The sequence below is a fragment of the Sycon ciliatum genome, chromosome 5, assembly GCF_964019385.1.
Source record: "Sycon ciliatum chromosome 5, ocSycCili1.1, whole genome shotgun sequence".
NCBI classification, from domain to species: Eukaryota; Metazoa; Porifera; class Calcarea; order Leucosolenida; family Sycettidae; genus Sycon; species Sycon ciliatum.
In genome coordinates, this window is record NC_088647.1 from 24513327 (window position 1) to 24527825 (window position 14499).

General features: G+C 48.0%; 1 protein-coding gene across 1 annotated transcript; it reads right to left on the reverse strand.

The window, feature by feature from the left end:
* Positions 1-5179: 5179 nt before the first annotated feature.
* LOC135818125 (pancreas transcription factor 1 subunit alpha-like) lies at positions 5180-9252 on the reverse strand. Its single transcript, XM_065331453.1, has 2 exons — positions 8107-9252; positions 5180-6083 (listed from the first exon to the last, which is right to left on the reverse strand). The coding sequence occupies exons 1-2, from the start codon at positions 8725-8727 to the stop codon at positions 5907-5909; spliced, it is 798 nt and encodes a 265-aa protein (XP_065187525.1). The 5' UTR covers positions 8728-9252; the 3' UTR covers positions 5180-5906.
* Positions 9253-14499: the final 5247 nt, after the last annotated feature.

Here is a 14499-nt window from a genome sequence, read left to right on the forward strand (position 1 = left end):
ATACTACTCACCACATGCCAGCCAATGCAAATGACACACGGTGAGTGTATGAAACCTAATCAGCTGACGGCGCCACAGCAAGTGTCCAGTGAGAGGCGGCCGCGGGGTAGACATGTTTTCTTTCTGTTGGATTTGTAGACCTCAGTAGCGGGTAGGTCTGACGGAGCCACGGGGGCGTAGGAAAATAGACGACACCGTGACTAGGTCAACAAGACACGGCTGTTCCATGCTGGAAAGTATTGAAGATGGCCGATCTTTTTGCCGAAAAGTGTCACTGTACACGTGACCACTGTATCTACGGTAACCAAAATGGCGAGTGGGTGCACTTGGTGATTTTTTTGTAAGAACAAAAATGCTTTGGATGCATTTCATAAAATTATGCTGATCTTGTGCATGCAGGATCAGCTATTATTACTTTGCATACAGGAATTCTACATTGTATGTCCTGCTCGAAACTCGGTACATATAATTATATTGATTGTTGACTTGGGAAGTTCGGAGCGTGGAAGAGTCCAGTACTAGTAAATGTACCTACGCTGACTTACCTTTCCCCACCACCACCACCCGCCATCCTTTGGCGACGCGTTTCAATGTCCTTTCAAAGTTTCCTTCATCCTTGCTACTATGATAGTTATTGTCATCAGCTTTTTTGGATTCTGACATGCAAACGGCATACTCATTTACAGCAACTGTCAGTGCTCAACTAGCTGACTTGTCGGAGTGCTTCCGCTTTGCAGGCTGGAGCCTCATGGCGTTGTATCTTGGCAGCGTGCTGTTCAAATATTGCCAGAAGTGTACTAGTACCTGGAGCCGGTCCACGTCCCTGATTGCTGATGGATGTTCTCAGGTGCTTGAAGCACTTGTGGATGGACTCACCACCTTGTTCGCCCATCAGTCCAAGGGATACACCGAACTGACTGATGCAGTCCACAGTATGCGCCTCCAGCATGTGCATTTTTGGCGTTATAGTCTTGTTCTGGTCGTAGACTGTCTTCCTTAGTGTTGCCATGAAGAGTTTAATGTTCGTAGAGAGTTGATGCAGCTTGTCAGGAGTGATCTTATTGCACACTGCGAAGATTGCCCTACAATCTTTGTATTGCGTGAAGAGTCTGCTGTACTTGTCTAGGAGTGCTGATGCTCTATCTGGCAGGTCTTGTTGTTGTGGTGTGTACTGGATGTATGGTGAGTTGTCAGTGTTGAAGATGTTTGTCATTGTCTGTAGAGGAGCACTGGTTATTTCCTTGCATGTGGCTGGCTGCAGTGCTTTATGAATGTGGTTTCCCATGAAAGCCCCGGAGTGATATGCCTGTCTGTCTATTCTGTGTTTTTTAAGCACAGGCTCGAAAGATTCGTGGCATGGCTGCATTGAATTCTGCGCTCAGCAAGAATAGACGAGATAAAGGAAGAAGGAGATTTTAGCTGAGCTGCCCACAGCTTAGCTTTGCAATCATGTGACATGCATTCTACCTCAAATGCATCTTGAAATAGTTCATGCATATACGACACACACGACAGACGCTCGCAACATGGGTGCTGCACGGCTGCATTCACTTGCCACAAACAGACACAGCAGGAAAGAGAGGGGAGGGTGATAAAAAGGCAGGTGCTTCATTCCCTGCAAAGAAGGCCGGGGAAGCAAGCTCTAGAAGTGCGTCTCGACTGCAGTGGGTGGGATTAGCCCTAGACGCCGTTGAGCATGACGTCGACGGCTTCTTGGGCCTGCACCTTTTCTCCTATCCTCAGCACCTGAGCACACTTTACAAGGGCCAGGAGTGGTACTGCCATGTGGCTGCCACAGATAGAGAGTTGGTGTTCTAAAGTCACTAGAAGAAGAGGAGGATGCCCTTCTCAAGTACGATCTGCATGAATCACAAAATGTTGCAGGATGTACGTCTGGCGTGTCTGTTGTTGTGTTGATGTTGAAATAATGCAGGAGCTCATCTGCGTGATCAGCCACTGCATGTGTAGTCGTCCTCGTCTTCTTGTCTTTCCGAAAGGGTGGTATAAAGAACCCACACACCCTGCACAGAGACTCTAGCACTGAATTGTGGGTTGCCATGGGGGCTGACAACGAGGGACCCTCGACGAGAATGAGTGGCCCTCGACGAAAAAAACTCAATTGGGTTGCAGAGGTAGTATGATTGTGCACCAGGAAAAACTTGGAGAAGACGCTAGAAAACCTTACCTTGGGCAAGAAGCTAGCTGAAAGTATCCCCAGGAATAGGCACGATGCTATGAAAAGGAAGAATACGAAGGAAACGTTCGTCGAGGAAAAGAGCACTTTCATCAGGAGTGAAGCTTCGAAATTTTGGACATGAAGACGACTGCATTCAAGGAGTTTTATAAACCTGAATTCACCTGGAAGGCAGGCTTGGTTTGTCCTATATCCATCGAAGAAGCCATGTATTCAAGGTAATTTCGATGCAATTAAATTTCGAATTTTTGAATTTTCTTGAGCAACCTAGCTGCGCCAGCCGCAAAGGCGCGGATGACGTAGGTGCCGCTTTTTCGGAATCTGAACAGCCGTGAAGAACAAACTGTTGACGTTCGTAAGCTGTGTGAGCTTGGTCCCGAGTTTCGTGAATAATTCCTGTCACCCTTCTGTTGTCCCATTATGTATGTTATAGGTGTACTCTGCGTGCACTGTGGCGTGATCTTTGACGTGTGGTCTACATGGTATGCAGTCACGATTGCTATGTCAGGGACATGGCCTAGTAGTCTCGGCTGGTGTATACATGTTGTGGTCATCTCCCCCTGCCAACGTTGATGTGAGACGTGCAATGTTACCAGGAACGGGACACGTTCATGTCCGATCGTTCCGCGGCCCTTGACGTGCGGGTTGACAATCATCACACTTGGACTTTGGATAGTATTTACACAGGGAGTGCTGGCATTAGATCATTACATGTACATGTACACACTGTGAGGGGTATTGTGACACTTCACTCAGAGAGAGAGAGGGGGTCAAGTCCCGTGACATCGTCCATACACATGTACATGCACGCTGGTGTATACATGGCTGTACGTATTAGAGTTTGGGCGGAGTCGTGATTGTGTCTCCCTAGATTCAGTGTGTACCCGTAAGCCATGATCAACAATAACAGTACTACATGTTGTACATGTATGTACATACGTCATGATATATACATGTACTAGTTTCGTGTTTACAACGCAAGTACTGCAGTACATACTTCTCATACGGACAGTGCCTAGAAGTGCACAAGTTCATCTTGGCAACCAAAAATATAGTTGAAGCTAGTTCAGATGTACTGCATCTCGAAGTACTTCTTCCACCTTGACACAGTTGGTTGGTTGGCTAAGCCTACACAGCTACAGTCGATGAACAAACAGGCACAGTTGCTACTGTTGGCAACAAACTGTGTTTAGTGTTCACACCTGGATGGGACCCTGAGCCAGAGTTGTTATGGTGGCAGAATGCAAAGCCCACTCACTGTTTGGATGTCATCAATGTGACGGTTCTCACCTTCACGGAATCACCCATCAGTTCTGCGGCATGCATTTCACACCCTTCCTCATGCCGACAGTATTCACACCTTCCTCAGTCTAACTTGACACTTTGCTTCTTCTCACATTAGCATTGGTGTTCTTCCTTTCCCCTTGAGCTATTATGCATGTAGATGCAAGTATGGCTCTTCTCAGTTGAGAGAGTGAATATCTCCAATTACTCTACTAGAAACTGGTAATGAATCCTGTCCACCCGTGACCACCATTTAACGGACACGTGCTGATTTGGTGGAGACGCGTATTATTAATTTTCAAGTATACCGCTAGATTGCTTTGGCTCTTGCTACGTGCTTTCTAAACTGGCGAAAATTGGCTACTTTGAAGTATGTAATTGCAGAGCAAACACCCACACGCTGTCCTTGGCTACTACTCAAGATTCTTCAATTCTTCCGAATTGTCGCCACAGGAGGGAGTCCTGAAGGAGGTGAAAAATACAAATACCGAATATGGTATGGACTCGGCCCATATATGGAGAGCTAGGGGTCAAACGGGTGTACCTTTAACTAACGACCGGGTAATTTTCTTAACGAGCGGGTTAACGGGTACCCTTTAGCCGCCATGTTTAATTTTTGCGCAATTTTCACATAAATCGTTATATTGATTTATCTGTTCTCAGGTTGAATTTTGATATCACATTATGATTCGCAAATTGATTTGTGTCTGATAGTTGCAGAGGTAGATCTACTAGGTTCACAAATGCAACAACAATGCAGACATCCAGCGTGGAGTTGTAAATAATTGACTCCCGCCTGGAATGCGCAATCCTAGCAGTGTCGTTCCGTACTGACTAGATCATCGAAATCCAAACGGGTACCCTTTTACTAACGGTACCAGAGATTAACGGTCGGGTACCCGGGTACCCGGAACACCCCTTTGACCCCTATGGAGAGCCAATGATTAATTTATACAAAAGAACGTCTGAACCGTCGGTCAGTGTCGTGCAATGTTATCGCATGAGCTCAGTGATTGTTTTGTAACTGGTGGTGTTAGTGGACATTATAGCGTAACTTGTAGTTCCTTGGTCCATTTTTCTTTTGTACTGAATATGGCTGCCATATTTACAATAGCGTAGGCTTTGCAACTTGGTCTGGTATTCAAGCAGATGAAGATTGGAAATAGACACAGAGGTCAGTATTCTAGCGATACGGAGAATTCAGGGGGGGGGGGGAGCTGTGTTGCAACTCAAGAGTGTCACGTTCATTCACAATCGTTCAGAATACTAGAGTCATGTGTACGGACAATTCAAGGTGGCCGTCGTCGCCGGGAATACTAGTAGACTGGCCACCAAATGATCCGATAAGTCTGGAAATCCGAATGAAACGCCTACACTCCTTCACGGACTCAGCGGTGAATTACTTACAAGTACTTGTACATGTACATGTCCCATTACAAGTGTTGAGTGCTCCTGACCTGGCAACTGCTTTTTAAAGTTAGTGCCCCCCCCCCCCCCCCCACCGCCCCTCTACCCAGGCAGTCCTGGCAGTTCTAGATTTAGGAGGGGCGGAGCAGTCCCGTTGATCATGATCCGAAATAGCGCAGCGAAAAAGCACTGATGCACAAGTGCGACACGATATTCACCAGTTAGTGTCTAGACCAGGTTTCAGTTCCCCTTGGGCAACCAGCCCCATATAAGCAGTCAACAAACGCACTCATCTTAAATTCTTGATTGAATAGATTCTTTTGTAATGGTTCCAGCCAATACGTATTGGTGCGCCAGCTGTGTGGCAGCATGTGGAGATAATGAGAATAATAATTACGTCATAATTGCAATCACGGAATAGTGGGCGCGAAGTTTACCTCGAGGACAACAGATATCAGCTCGTAGAAAAGTATGCTGATGCAAATGCAGATCGATGGAGAACTGGAACATTAGAAACTTAACGGTACTATGAGAGTATGCACGGCCAAGAAAGCAACCAGATATGAGCTTCACTCTCTCATTAGATATTACCATTATTATCCTTACAGGTAGTTTACGTAGTTACTCATGCTGAAACCAATAGGATATCTTAGATTTACGCCGCTAACCGGCTTACCAGTGATACAGAGCGTGTGTGAATGCGAATGCCAGCGAAAAAAAACGCATGTTTAGCCCGAATAGCAAAGTTCAGCTTAGCATGCTGGGGACGTCGTTCATGCAAATACAAATGTGCAGAAAATGCAAATGATACTGATTACTGTTAGTATAGCTTACGACTATCTTACCAATTTACTTAAATATAGCCATTTGGTTACGTTAGTTCATGCTTTTCATAGATTCATTCTGACCAGCTCTGAGAAAGCAGCTAAAAATGGGATTTATCACACATCCACGTTACGTTCAGGGTCAACAAGAAACATTCGGGATGACTTGGAATGGCAAACGCGACAGTGTGTGCTTCTCACGCTGCTTGCTCCACAGTACGTTGCGGTTCTTGGCTGGGATGCTGGTAGTGGAGTTCGGCGGCTATTACCGGAACCAGAGTCCGCATTACCTGGTCGATGGTCTGGAAGGCCTCGTCGCTGGCGTTGGACGAAGAGAGATTGGAATCCAGGCCGTCACCACTGCTGGATGACCTCTACGTGGACAGCGAAATGAAACAATGGCAAATAATAGAGTCAGACATAACGAAGCAATACATACGTCGCACACCACACATACCCCGAAATACAAGACAGTGCAAATAGGCAACAGACAAGACAAGACACGATTGCATGACCGCGTGGAGATGTTTTAAAACACTGTTCCAAATGCTACAATTGGAGGTTGCCCCAGCGCACAGCAGGGCGCAGGTTTTATTTATGACACCTTGTAGAATTAATTAAAATCGGTGTTGAGTTGGCAGTGTACATTTGGTTGCCCATCAAACCCCCAACAGCTCAAGGCAGGCTAGTCCTTCTGGCTGTGAGGATGTAAGCTTGTACTCGTCAAAAGGCCACCTCCTCCATTTGTCACCTCATTACAACAAGCCGGAACAAGCCACAATCGCCCAAGGCACGCTGGTGCATGAAAATAGCGCAGGCTTTCTGGCTAACAAGTCACAACGGTCAGGAACTTGAGGAGTTGGGATGTTTAGTTCCATCCCAGCTAGCCGAAGAATAGCTTGTACTCCCAGAACTTTATCTACAGGTAACTTTTTGGTCGGATCGCTTCGCACATACCCGTATGAAAAGAAGAGGCTCAGTCAGATTCTGCTGTAACTTCTAAAGAGCTTCATGCTGAAGCAATCATTGGACAACTGGTACTAAAACCCTGGAACTGGTCATTGCAATGCTATGTGCGAGTCGGCCATGGTGTTAATAAACATGGTGCTGGTAGATACTGCATAGTGTCAGCTCGTCGCCATCTTGTCCCACCGGGTGCTGATACTTGAATGTGTAGAGCAAGGTGCAGTGTTTCACATCTCAGCAATCCAGTGTACATGTACAGGTGCCAGACTACACTTGTAGTGTCCTGCAGCATGGACCATGTTATTCGGATTGGCCTTCTATATATGTGGTGGCCGTCTACGTCCGGGAACAGTGTTTTTGACAAGAGTAGTCTCGTCATGCAGACCCCACTACTGTGTGTGTGTATGTGGGTCTTTTCAAGGCCCTGGCATGGCCATGGGTTCTCAGCGGTGCAAATCCAGTCCTGCATTCAGTGTTGCTTGTCCCACGCCATGTTCCAGTGCACCTACAGTGCGATAGGTATCGCTGCGTGCTTGTATGTACAATCGATGCATGATGTACACAGGGCCTGATGTCTACTATCATACACTGTGCAATGCCAATACTAGGCTGTACAATAGACTGGCTGAAGACGTCAGTCCTGAGGTTCCAGTCAGATGTTGACGGGAACATGTCACCAGATTGCACATTTGCATGGGTTACTTCGCCACGGGATACACGATACCAGGCCTAGCTAGACAGACGCCATGTCTTCACAACACCCACTAGCGGTTTCACTGGCCAGGATTAGAATAATTTAGATTGTGCTGGTCCAGCCACGCCGTCCGGGGGCCCAAACAACAGTTGACTCTACACTCTGCGGGCTGCTAGCAAGCTGCAGTGCTTGTTTACCAGTGTGCGCGTGCCAGACAAACACACGTGCAATACAAATACATCACTGCATGACGTCTCCGCCATCATAAAAGCGAGCTCTGTCCGTCTCTGCTACCATAGCAACGTGCAATGAGTCGCGTTACGTAGACATTCAAGTCACACGCAGGGTTGTGTAGTCTAGGGTAGCATGCACTATGATGCAGTGACAACGGGGTTTTTACCGCCATGCCAGTCCAACCGCCCAGGGTGTGTGCGGGAAGGGCCCACAGGACCAGGGGGCTTTGGCTGTAGATTCTTGCCCAGTGTACCGTGGAGACAGTTCAGCCACTCTCAGCTCGCGGGAGAAAACACCAGAAACCGCAATCCGACTTTGCCCATGACATCACGGGACACAGGGTACGGCATTATTGTACAATTACCGGTATGTACGAATGCATTACATAACCAGCCGTGCCCACTGTCTAATCATACTATGCTGGCCAAAATGGTGCCAGTATGCACGGCCTAAACAGACACGGTAGGTGCAGCTCGCTGCACACAAGATCATAGTAGACTTACCGGTGATGTGGAGTCTTCGTCACTGCTCTCATCCTTGGTTATGCGAATATTGAGAGAGCAATCGCAGCCCATTGGCAGATCGTCAGACAACAACTTTCTGAGATCGTAGATGTACTGTCTCGCCAGGCGTAACGTGTCGATCTTGGAGAGCTTGTGCGACGGCGGATAGATTGGGATTCGGCCGCGAAGTCGATCGAACGCCCGGTTCATCTCCGACATCCGGCCGCGCTCACGAAGATTGGCCGTGGCCCGGCGCCGTGCGTACACCTCGGGCTGGATAAATCTCCGCTGCGTTCGATTGGATGGCGATAAGAACCAGAGAGGCTTGGGGAGGTTGTAGTGGCTGCTGCGACTGCCCGGGCTGAAGGTCATGACGGACTGTTGAGAGGGTGCTGGCGAGGGTACCGGCGAGTAGGATGAAAAGGAACAGCAGTACGGACTGCTGCTGGACACGGCGCTGTGTTCGCCTGCCGATCCGTACGGATAAGACGAGTAATCAACCGGTGAGGCTAGATCCGTTGGGCTGGTTGCACACGAGTACGCAGATTCATACTGCTGACGCTGCTGCCGTTGCCTCTCCTTCTCCATGGCTTGGTTCCTTAAATACAAGTAGTCGGTCATCTTTGCGATTAATCTTCTGTTCTTCGAAGTCGGACGGTGTGATACAGAACAGCTGCTCCGCGATGTTCAGGGAACTGAGAAATTTTGGGAGAAGCTGGTGAGAGGCTTTAGCTGGTTCGGTGCAGTCTGTTTCGCAACAGCTGTGTTCTAGCCTGCCTGGTCTCTGGGGTACACTGCTTGCCAACTTCTTGTTTTATAGAGCCTCAAGTCAGCGCTGCAGCAGCAGAAGCTGGGGCACTGGCAGGCCTGATCTCGACGATTCGTGGCGTGGCCATTGGCCAGCGGAGGCCGGACCGTGGCGGAAGGCAGCGCTGAGCCTGCCCTAGCCACGAGGGTTTCACATCGCCTGGCTATCTATCTCAGTATCTGCAGCAGGGACAACACTATGCAGACGGTATGCCCCGTTGACCTGTGCCCCAGTGCGCTGTACACTGTCGATCCCGAGGAACATGTAACATCTCCTCGATCGCAGTCTGCGTCCTCCCAGTGGGACACACGGCGAAGCACCTCCGAAAACACGCCACACACTAGGCTTCTGCAGTACTGGCAAAGCAAAGGCTGTGTCCTGGTGCCTCGAGCTATGCGTAGACTAGAGTCCGAGTCTACTGCCGGCAGTACTGGAGAGCACGGGCTTTGAGTTGCGCTGCACTCGGTCCGCACTGCCTGACACTGTGACAGGTCCCAGGAGGTGTTGCTCTGCTATGCTGTATGATGACACGTCGCTGGCGTTGACACGGACTCGCAAAACCGTGCTACTCACTAGTACTCACCCGATCTCCCACTAGTCACTCTCTAGCGCTTTTCTTGAGCACTATCTGCAGACTAGACGCACACACAGTAAAGCCGATGCATGCAGTGAGAGTTGGAGGAATGATGCAAAAAGTCAGACCAGATCAGGCAGGTGTTGTCTTTGACTTCGTTGCTTCTTTTGCAAGGACGTACATGACTGTATGGAGTCAGTGATTATCATCTACAGAGCTACACGTTCTACCAATCTGCGCCGTACCGTGTTGTCGCCTTCACCGCAAGGTCGTGTATTTCACTCAGAAACCACATGCTTGTGTTCCTGATTGATGCCCGCCACGACACCACTGGCTTATAATTAGTTTTTGCACAGGATCAGACGGCAATCATGCAGCACGAAACTCGATGTATTATGTCTACTAATTCGGTAACAACCCACTACATGTAATTACTATCACAAGTCGCAGCTACTCCCATAGTCCCAATGTCAATGAGCTACTCCTAATGCCAATGAGGCTACAGGCACTCTGATATCTTCGTGCTGTGGTAGTCGCATCAAACTAGCCACTTGACTTTATACTGTATTATTCCGTGTGCATTTCATGAGTTTCTTCTGCCTGTTATAAAACTGCGTTTTGAAAATGCGATCTCGAGCAAAGGAAAACCCGATTTCGGATTGGTGTGCAAAAGAGGCTTTCCTTGATCAAACTATCTTTTAACTAGCTACATAATCATTGTATTACTATTTACTTCAGAGAAGGCCAAGCTTTACTCCACTCGTTCCCTTCCCAGGACCTCAGGACGGGACGGCGATGGTGCTTCCCCTTGCGACAGTAGCCCCGAGTTATCATGGTTATACGTTAGCGCAAGTAAGTGCAGCCTCGTCGTCTTGCGCGCGCGCGTGGGTTGACCGGCCCCTAGGCCCTGCATGCTAGCTGCATGGCTTTTACCGACTGTGCGTTGGCGTGGAGTAGAGTCGAGTTTCCGGACGTGGCGATCTGGAGCTGCTTTGCGCGACATCGATTGTTCGGTGACCATACGGATTACCAGTTTGCAAATGGCATGATATGAGCGCAGGCGATAAAGGAGGTATTCGGGGGTGAATGCAGATTCTTTCCACACCGCCGCGTAGCGGGGACAGTACAAATTTGGGCAGCGCGACCAACGCGTAGTCGTGAGAGATAGACATCAATTAATTCTATGCAGTGATTGTCCATGCGGAAAACGTGCACTAAGAAAATACAATAACTACGAGTACATGCAGTAACAGAAAACTGTTACTTGCAGTATGTACACGGCACATATACTGAGTACGTATAATTATGTAGACTTGAAAACAGGGCGCCGTGAAATCGGGGTTTCACGGCGCCCTGAGCGAAATGATTGACAGCACTAAGCATGGCTTCATCTCAGAAAAGTTACAGTAGTTAGTTGTTCAACATGCCATGGTGACAACGTTACGTACAACACGCACTAACATATTACATGTATATTCGTGGTCATGTACAATTATGAACTTGCTGGGGGAATAGGGGAACTGTAGGTTGGATGAGTTTAGGAAGCTTTCATGTAACCTTCGTCCTAGCGAGGCTGTAGATCAGGAATATGAACTACAATGACTATGTGCAATGTAATAACTTCAAGTATACTGTACGGTCATGTAGTGGGCGTACCATAGGATGCATGCTTCCAGTAGATCACATTACGATTACATGTACCGATATACGTAGCGCGTACCGAATGCAGTGATTGTCCATGACCACTAACCTAGTATAGCAGGGAGGCGAGGCCGAGGTCTCAGCGAGGAGTGAATAGTACCGTGTGATCGTGGTTTATACGAACGACCTCATCGTGTATGGCGTGACCAATGACCATGCTTTTAATCCAGTGTTCGCGAAGCCGTGCCTGATCCTACCACTCAAACACTCGAGATGATGTACAATGTACATGTACATGTACTAGAGGCTAGAGCGTGACAACAACCAAGCTACAATACTCTGTTACGTGTACAGTGAAACCTGTCTAAGACGACCGCTCGAGGGACCTTCAAAATGTGGTCTCTGTAACCAGGTGGACTTCTTATCCAGGGTCATTTGACTGGACATACATGTACATGATTGTACATGTAGCATCCCGTGAACCTGGCTGCAGTGGTCTTCTGGGACAGGTGGTCGCCTTTTCCGAGTGGTCGCCTTGACAGGTTTTACTGCGCTAGTATGAGTACAGCCTACAGTGCAGTGTGTCTCCATTCCAGTACAGCACATGTACAGTCATGTATGTCAAATTAATTGTCAATTGTAATGCACGGCCAAGGCTGAGGACAGGGCAGCAAAGAAGACATCTGTTGTGAGGATGGTGCCGGGACTCGCCTATCCACGGGTGATTCCCCATTGCGGTCGGAGGTGAAATTGAGACGCTGGGCTTGTTTACCGAAAACAGCGCGCTCGCTCACAGTTCTGCCTGTGTTGGGCGCGACGCTGAGTAGAGTTTGCTGTCAACATGTCGAGTCCAATCAGACGTGTCAATGCTTTGCTGGGTGGCTGTTGACACTCGAGCGTGAAGTATGTGTAGCTCACTAGCTGAATGATGTTGCGTGATTGTATAGTAATAATATACAGTCACTGACTAGGCAAGGGTGACGCCTGACGGGTACTGGTCGACGTGGCTATTCCAGAGAAAAAACGAAGCCGCCCCTACTGTACACACACACGCACACGCACATACATACAGAGACAACAGTACTACAGTGACTACTTGCAGACGTTATTACGGTATTTCTGACTCTCTTGGCAGATACACAGTGATGCTGTTGAAAAACAAGTCATGCACGTAACGTCGTTCTGCCATCTCAACAAACACACTTTTTCCTAATCAGATAAGCGGCCAGCAAGCATACCAGTACGGTTCGTCACTCATCCGGACTTCTAGACCTGCCCTGTAAGTGTAACTAACTTGTGTGCCTGCCGAATCGTGCAAGCCGGGCACGATTCGGCAGGCACACAAGCAATTAGTTAGTTAGTTACACAACGTAAACGATGTATCCACATGTAATGATTAGGAGGTTATTGCATAAAACCATGTTTCGGAAATCCTAGCATGCAGATACAGTAGTACTAGTAGTGGGTGATTGATAGGGACGTAACCCCGTCGTTACAAACACAATCATGTACATGCAGTTCGCTTCGGCTTCTCCACATTGCCATGTACTGATCATTCATTGTGAATTTGTCCGCACCGTTCACACTTTTCTATTTATTGATGGAATGTGCGACTGCCTACTTGCATTTAATATACATGTAATTGATTAGGCAAGGACGAGCTCCGGCCCACTTGCAAATGAACATCCATTGCCCCGTATCAACGGCAAGTTTGTGTTACTTTCACGGTACGTGCCAATGAGATTGTGGACCAACTGGAGTGCGCGGCAACGGTATAATAATTATTGTCGTTTCTAGTTCTACACGGCATTCGTCTACTACTACGCCAGTCACATCTTTAAGGAAATTCGTTTGCCAAATAACCAGGAAAACCTCACCAACGACACCACGCATCAAGACACCGGTCAGGAGTCAATTCTTCTTGCGGTTCCGTGCCTGGTCGATCTTCAAGCGAAATCGAGACACGATCGCTGTAAAAGCACTTCAGTCGATTTCCGTACCGCCATGGCTATTTGAGTAATGAGGCAACAGTTTGAACACGACGGCCGTATGTCACGGTGCGGCTATTTGCGTTCAAAGGATATACGGAAATCATTATTGGTTTATTGCGGCCCTCTTCTCCTGGTTTTTAAAGCTTATTAACCTGCTCAACTGCTGCGACGTCTGTTGGTCCTATTCTCCACCGGCACGTTAAAACATCGACGAATACAATTCCACTGTCGGGTCCACCCATTGCACGGTCTCGACGGTACACGTAGATCTACGTGACTCCGGAGTGTGGCAAACCCCAGCTCGGCTGCCATGCCAGAGTATTGAAAACCTGGTTCCCGGAATAAAATGCAAGAGCTGTTCTACGAAATAGTGCTTCAGTAGTTCGAACGGGTGAGAGCGGAAGAGCCGGCCAGAGACGCGCACGCACTTGCTGCCACATTCTCGACGTCATTATGCATCCTGGATATACAGTATCTTCAACACACACTGACAATATTTTTTGGGGAAACAGGGACGTGTGCTGAAATCCTGCAATGCAGTTTTACTAGTACACGCCCCTCGATCTTTGTAGCCAGTGGAAGCCGTGGCCAGGGAGCATCCAGTGCGTGCAGTGTGTTGACCATAGAAGGCTAGAATAAGATAGACACTGCTCACCAGTTCACCGCAGGCTACTGCTCTCTTTCCTGATACAGTAGCTGGATTGGTGAATACTAGTAGCCGACAACAATGTAGCCTCGGATGATCTCTTCATGAACCGTTTGTAGAAGATTGGGAACCCACGCACATACAGTACATGTACTCCTAGTACTAGCCAGGAATCCTACCAAGCAGTTACTAGGCAAGACGTAGAAAAGAACAATGTTCAAGTAGTGTTAGAGCGGGGATACTACACAACTATTGGTCCCAACTAACTACATTGTAATTACTTACTTAGCCCCCCTCCTTTACCTGTGCCGTGTGTGACAGGAGCATGTCCACACGCGGACAGAAGAACAAACTGGTGTGAGCTGACCTGTCAGTACATTATTTTCCGTGCGTGGGTGCGAATTGGAGATGGAACTATCACGATCTCCATTCAAGAACGGCACAATGTACCACTGTCACGTTGCTGGAAACTTGGGGGAAGGCGTTCGCAACACGATAATTACACTCACACGTGTACAATGTACACGGTCGATGTCTTGCTCATCTCACCATGCCACTGAAATGCGTAGTACATGATTGTATCGTTATCGTACATTATGATTGTGTTCACTTAAATACTCGTAGTCAACAATGCAAGTCGCTTTAAACAACACCTACAATAGTACCTGCTGTTTTTGTGGCATTCTGCAAAAATAGCTTATTAGCTAAGCACCAGGGTAACCAATACTAACCA